This window comes from Vicugna pacos, chromosome X (assembly GCF_048564905.1).
Source record: "Vicugna pacos chromosome X, VicPac4, whole genome shotgun sequence".
NCBI lineage: Eukaryota > Metazoa > Chordata > Mammalia > Artiodactyla > Camelidae > Vicugna > Vicugna pacos.
The window spans coordinates 22864120-22870719 of record NC_133023.1 but is presented as its reverse complement, the minus strand read 5'-3'; the positions used below and the strand labels follow the sequence as shown (position 1 = coordinate 22870719).

The following is a 6600-nucleotide window of genomic DNA, read 5'->3' as shown; positions in this document are numbered from 1 at the left end:
CTACCTCCCATTGCAGGACTTTTATTTTCTTAAGGTCTCAAAATGCCTTGCTACAAGGCATTTATACTAAACTCCTCATGTGGAATCATTCACTTTCCCTTTCTTATCCCTTATTTTTACTGGGCCTTTAGATCTTAGCTCACCAGCTGCTTTACATGAGTGCTGCTCTTAGACTCTAAAATTCTATAGGCAGGGGTTGTGTCTATTTTTCTTAGCATCCCCAGTACCAGCCAGGAGCCTTCTGAAGAGGGGATGCTAAATTAATATTTGGATAATTAAAAAGCAAGTGTGCTAGAAGTCAAATTTATCATGATTTCATCTCTCCCACATTCTTAAATAAGCTAGGCCAATCCAGATACATATACTTCAATTTTACAAAGAAAGACTAAAAGGAATAAAACAAACCAAGAAGGGAGTACCTGTTAACATTGATTTCTGAATCTCATGCTCACACAGACTTTACTGTGGAATAATTTCCATTTTCACAAAAATCCATATTTCAATGTCATATTATCTTGTTCTAAATGACAAGAAGTGATTCAAGGATTTCCAGTTTGTTTACATAATACCAAAATTCTTATTTTTCAACCTGATAATCTCCAATAAACATGTGAGCCACATCATTTGTAAACTTAGATTGTGAAGCTAAATGAAGCTTTAATTGAGAGGAACATTTAAAAATAGAAAAAAGAAAAACCTCCAATTTGTACAGAAGCACAAGTATGTTACACAGTGTGTTCCCATGAGCCTCACCTTGGCCGCCCACTAGTTAGAAGACTGCTTTCTTTAAACACAACATGAAGTATCTGCCTCAGCCTTCACCAGGGGTGGGAGGAGCTTTGAGACACGCCCTGGAATGCACACTGGCCAGGGCAGTAGTATGAGCCACGCCCACATCTCTGGCTCAGGTTCTCTCTACCTCATCTTTCAGACCTCTTCTCAATGGGGCGGGAAGGCCCTGGAGTTGGTATCGTTGACCTTAGCCCAAAACTCACACATTATTCTATATATCTGTATCTGTATCTATTCTGGAAAGCACCCCTTACTAGTTCACAAAGATCATACTCATTCTTTTTTACAGCTACATACTATGGTACTCCATTGTGTGGATATACCATGGTCTTTTCAATCAATATACTCATGGACATTTATGTATTTTCATATTGTCGTAGGTGTGCCTTCACAGTAAATTTCTTAAAAAGTGGAATTATTGGCTCAAAGGTAAATGCGTATTTAGTTATGTTATAGATTGTCAAATTCTATAAGGTAACATTATGAGAATTTTTGCACCAATGTTCTTAAGCAATATCAGAATTAAGTAATATTCTTTAATGTAATAATAAATTAAGTAATTTTGTGCTATCTTTACTTGGTTTAAATATTAATGTTATACTTGCTTTGTAAAAAGCCTTTGCAAGTTTTATTTCATTTTCTATGCTCTGGAACAATTTATGTGACAAAAGTCATACATTTGCAATAGTAGAGTGAATAATGTAATCAACGCTCTGTGTACTCATTTGCCAACTTCAGCAATATCAACATATGCCAATCTTGTTTCATCCATACCCACCATCCCCCCAGAATATTCTGAAGTAAACATCTAGAAAAATACTTATCCTATTATATATCTTTAGAAGGTAAAGCTACTAACTACAAACATAACCACAATACTTTGGGTACACTGTGGTAGGCAGAATTCCAAAATGGCCTCCCAGATTCCTGGCTCCTGGAGTATACACACCTTCTTCCAGTTAAGTAATCGAACACTAATCAAGCTGCTGCTCTGAAGGCATTTTGTAGATGTAAACAATCATTTGTTTTCAAAACAGGGAGTCTATCCTCCGTGTGCCAGACCTAATCAGATGACTCTTTAAATGGGATGGGGCTTTTTCCTGGCAAGAGATATTCAGAGTGAGAGGAATTCAATGTAAGGGAAATTTTCCATTGCTGCTTTGAAGATGAAGGGGCTGCAAAGGAAGGACCTAAGAGTGACTTGAGAGCGACCCCCAGCCAAAAGCTAGCAAGAAAAATGGGCACTTAAGTCTTTCAAGTTCAAGTAACTTAATTCTGCCAAAACCTGCATGAAGTTGGAAGGAACTCCTGAGCTCCAGATGAGAACACAGCCAGCTACCTAATACCTTGATTGCAGTTTGTGAGATTTCTGACCTAGAGAACCAAGCTACTCCATGCCGGAACTTCTGACCTACAGAAGTGTGAGGTATCAAATGTTTGTTTGAAGCTGTTAGATTCGTGGTAATTTGCTATACAGGGATAGAAAACTAATACATACATTGAAAAGTTTTTATCTACAGATTCATTTATTTCTTATAATTAGATCTTTTAAAAATGTATACATTCATTTCACTTTTATTTTTAACTTCAAAGAATCCTAAACAGCATATTTTTTTTAGTGGAGGTACTGGGGATTGAACCCAGGACTTCATGCATGCTTTGCAAGCACTCTACCACTGAGTTATTACCCTGCCCACTAATTAGATCTTTTAAGATCTATTCTTTACCTGGAAAGGCTCTCCTTCAGATTTGATGGAGACATCAAAAGCTTCACAGACAAGCAAAAGCTAAAAGAGTTCAGCATCATCAAACCAGCTTTTCAAGAAATGTTAAAGGAAATTCTCTAAGCAAAAGAAAAAAGGGCACAACGGGGAACATGAAAATCACAAAAGGGAGAAGTTCATCAGTAAAGGAAAACACATGCAGTTAAGGGAAATAATTATATATAAAATATGATATCAAAAACAGTAATCATGAGGGGAGGAGAGTACAAATGCAGTGTTGTTAAAATGCATTTGAAATTAAGAGATTGGCAACTTAAAACAATCATATATACATATATGTGTGTGTACAAATATATGTGTGTGTGTGTATGTATGTGTATATATATATATATATATATCACAATCACCTCATGGTAACCACAAACCAAAAATCCATAATAGATACACACACAAAAAAGAAAAAGGAATCCAAACATACCACTAAAGATAGTCATCAAACCACAAGAGAACGAAAGAAGAAAAGAATGAAAAAACCTACAAAAACAACCCAAAACAATTAACAAACTGGCAATAAGAACATGTAAATAATTACTTCAAATGTAAATGGACTAAATTCTTCAATCAAAACATACAGAGTGGCTATCTATGACAAAGGATGCAAGAATATACAATGGAGAAAAGACAGTCTCTTCAATAAGTGGTGCTGGGAAAACAGGACAACTACATATAAAATAATCAAATTAGAACATTCTTTAACACCATATACAAAAATAAACTCAAAATGAACTAACAACCTAAATGTAAGACTGAAAACCATAAAAATCCTAGAAGAAAACATGGGCAGAACACTTTGACATAAATCATAGCAATATTTTTTTGGATCTGTCTCTTAAAGCAAAGGGAAAAAAATAAACAAATGGGACTTAAAAAATATTTTTCACAGCAAAGGAAATCATCAACAGAATGAATAGATAACCTTCTGAATGGGACAAAATATTTGCAAATGATACGACCAATAAGGGGTTAACATCTAAAATATACAAACAGCTCATACAACTCAACAGCAGAAAAACAAACCCAATCAAAAATGGGCAGAAGACATGAATAGACATTTCTCCAAAGTAGATATACAGATGGCCAACAGGCACATAAAAAGATAGTCAACACTGTTAATCATCAGAGAAATGCAAATTAAAACCACAGTGAGTTATCACCTCACACTTGTCAGAGTGGCTATCATCAAAAAGAACACAAATAACAAATGTTGGTGAGGATGTGGAGAAAAGGAAACCCTTGTACATTGTTGGTGAAAATGTAAATTGGTGCAGCCAATGTGGAAAACAGTATGGAGGTTTCTCAAAAAACTAAAAATAGAACTACCACATGCTCCAGCAATTCCACTCCTGGGTATATATCTGAAAAAAAAAAACACCCAAACCCTAATTTGAAAAGATATATGCACCCTAATGTTCATAGCAGCATTATTTACAATTGCCAAGAAATGGAAGCAACTTAATGGCCCATTAACAGATGACTAGATAAAGAAGGTGGCGGTGTACACACACACACACACACACACACACACACACACATATATACACACACACACAATGAAATACTATACAGACATAAAAATAATGAAAATTTGCCATTTTGCAACAACACAGACTTGGAGGTTATTGTGCTGAAATGCGTCAGATGGAGAAAGGCAAATACTATATGATATCACATATATGTAGACTCTAAAAAATAAAATAAACTAGAGACTACAATGAAAAAGAAACAGACTCTTAGATATAGTAAACAAACTAGTGGTTACCAATGAGAAAAGGGAAGCAGAGAAGGGCATAGGAGGGGTAGGGAATTAAGAGGTAGAAACCACTATGTATAAAATAAACTACAAAGATATATTGTACAACACGGGGAATATAGACAGTCTTTTGCCACTGTAAATGGAATATAACCTTTAAAAATTGTGAATCACCTTTTTGAATAGAGTATTATTAACTATAGTCACAATGCTGTACATTACATCCCCAGGACTTATTTTTTTATAACTGAAAGTTTGTACCATTTGTTCACTTACACCCATTTCTTCCATTCTCCATCCCCTCTGAAAACCAATCTGTTCCCTATGTCTGAGTTCACTTTTTTTTTTAAAGATTCCACATACAAGTGAGACTATATAGTATTTATCTTTCTCTATCTGACTTACTTCACCTAGCATAATGCCCTCAAGGTCCACCCATATTGCTGCAAATGATAGGATTTCCTTCTTTTTTTATGATGGAATAAAATTCAGTTGTGTGTGTGTATCGTATTTTCTTTATCCATTCATCTATTAATGAATACATAGGTTGTTTTCACGTCTTGGCTGTGGTAAATAATGTTGCAATGAACATGGGGTTCCGATATTTTTCAAATTACAATTGATTTCATTTCTTTCAGATAAATTCCCAGTAGAGGAATTGCTAGATCATATAGTATTCTATTTTCAGTTTTTAGATGAACCTGTATACTGTTTTCCATACTGGCTGCATCAATTTACATTCCCATAAACTCATATTTTCTTGAATAATCTAAAAAGAGCAGGTATATTTCTTGTAAATTTAGTAAAAGAAAGACTGAATGGAGTAAACCAAACCCATAATTGACCAACTTTTACTTTTTTTCTCTATTTTCTTATCCTATTTTAGTGTGTGGTTCTTTCACATTACCAAGGATATCCCTATTCCAATGCCATGCAATCTTGTTCTGGATCACATTTGAGATTTAAGAATTTCCAATTTGTATTTCAAAACACAAAATTCTTACTTCTAAACCTGATAAACAACAATAATAGAGTGATCCATGTGATTCATATACTTATGTTCTGAATCAAAATAAATTTTCTGTTGGGGGGGCGGGGAACACTTGAAAATTACCACAAAAAAAAAGTTAACAAGTTATTCATGCATACCAGGAACACTGGTTAACAGGCTTTTCCAACTACAAAGTGAAGAATCTGCTCAGACCTCCCTAGGGGTGGGAGGAGCGGCTGGATGTGGCCCTGGAACGCACACTGGCCCTGGCAGTAGGGCCATCCCTGGCTGCAGCTCTGGCTCGGGCTCTCTCTTCCTCACCTCTCAAAGCCTCTTCATAATGGGTTGGGAAGGCAGTGGGGACCGTATCATTGACCTTGGCCCAAAACTCCAGGACTTTCATCTTGCTGGTTTCAGCGCGGGCTTTTGGGCCCCACAGGAACTCATAGCGAGGAGGATTACTGTTGCGCATCTGACGATACACTAGGTACTTTTCCTTCACCAAATCTTCTGTGATAAGCTTCCTGGGCTCCCCAAAGATGAAGTGCCTCCTTCCATCATAGACATACAGAATATTCAGGAATTCCCAGGTCTCCTCCTCAGAGGCGCAGTTGCCATTCAAGAAGATCACACCCAGGAGAGGCATCAGAAGCCCATTCTTAGGAAGTCCCCAGCCACTGCTCAGACTCCTATTTATGGGGATTTCTAATTTGTTAACAAGTCTATAGGAGTGACCACTGAGCTTGACTTCCTTCAGCTCAAGGCCAAAGACCAGTTCCATGTGCTCAGTGGCTCTCCCAAGGATCTCAGGGAAATTCTCCCTGTGCATTTTGTAGACAACCTTCGGCATGTGTGCCTTCATAATGGACTCTTTCATTTTATATCTCTGCAGCAGGAATTGTATCAACATCCCTGCCTTTCTGGTTATAGGATCTTTCAATAAGCTCTCAGTGGAGATTGAGGCTTCATAGGAACTTGCACTTTCTCACCTTGGCTCTTAACATCTTTTTTTCAGACCTTGTGCATGAAATAGCTGAGAAATAATGATGGTGGATGGGGATATGTGAGGCTCCTAGGAGTTTCACCAACAGGGGAATCCAAGGGAGCATCCCCAAAACAGGAGAGGAAGAGAAGGGGGACTCTTCCTGCTGCAGTGGTCTAAGTACCCTTGAGATCTTACATCTCATCCTGGACCAAGTGGCATTTATCATGAGCACTGAGCTTACTCTTGTGACCCCCAAGGAATGATGACTGTGATCAGGAACAGTAGGCAGGAGTGTGGA

General features: G+C 37.1%; 1 protein-coding gene across 1 annotated transcript; it reads right to left on the bottom strand.

Moving 5' to 3' along the window:
- Positions 1-5534: 5534 nt before the first annotated feature.
- LOC116278251 (melanoma-associated antigen B4-like) lies at positions 5535-6227 on the bottom strand. Its single transcript, XM_031673268.2, has one exon. It carries the CDS (start codon positions 6225-6227, stop codon positions 5535-5537), a length of 693 nt encoding a protein of 230 aa, XP_031529128.2.
- Between the last annotated feature and the right edge of the window lie 373 nt (positions 6228-6600).

What these genes read in the sequence shown, in the direction of transcription:
- LOC116278251 (XM_031673268.2), bottom strand. Translation starts at nt 6,227, where the DNA reads ATGTTGATACAATTCCTGCTGCAGAGATATAAAATGAAAGAGTCCATT.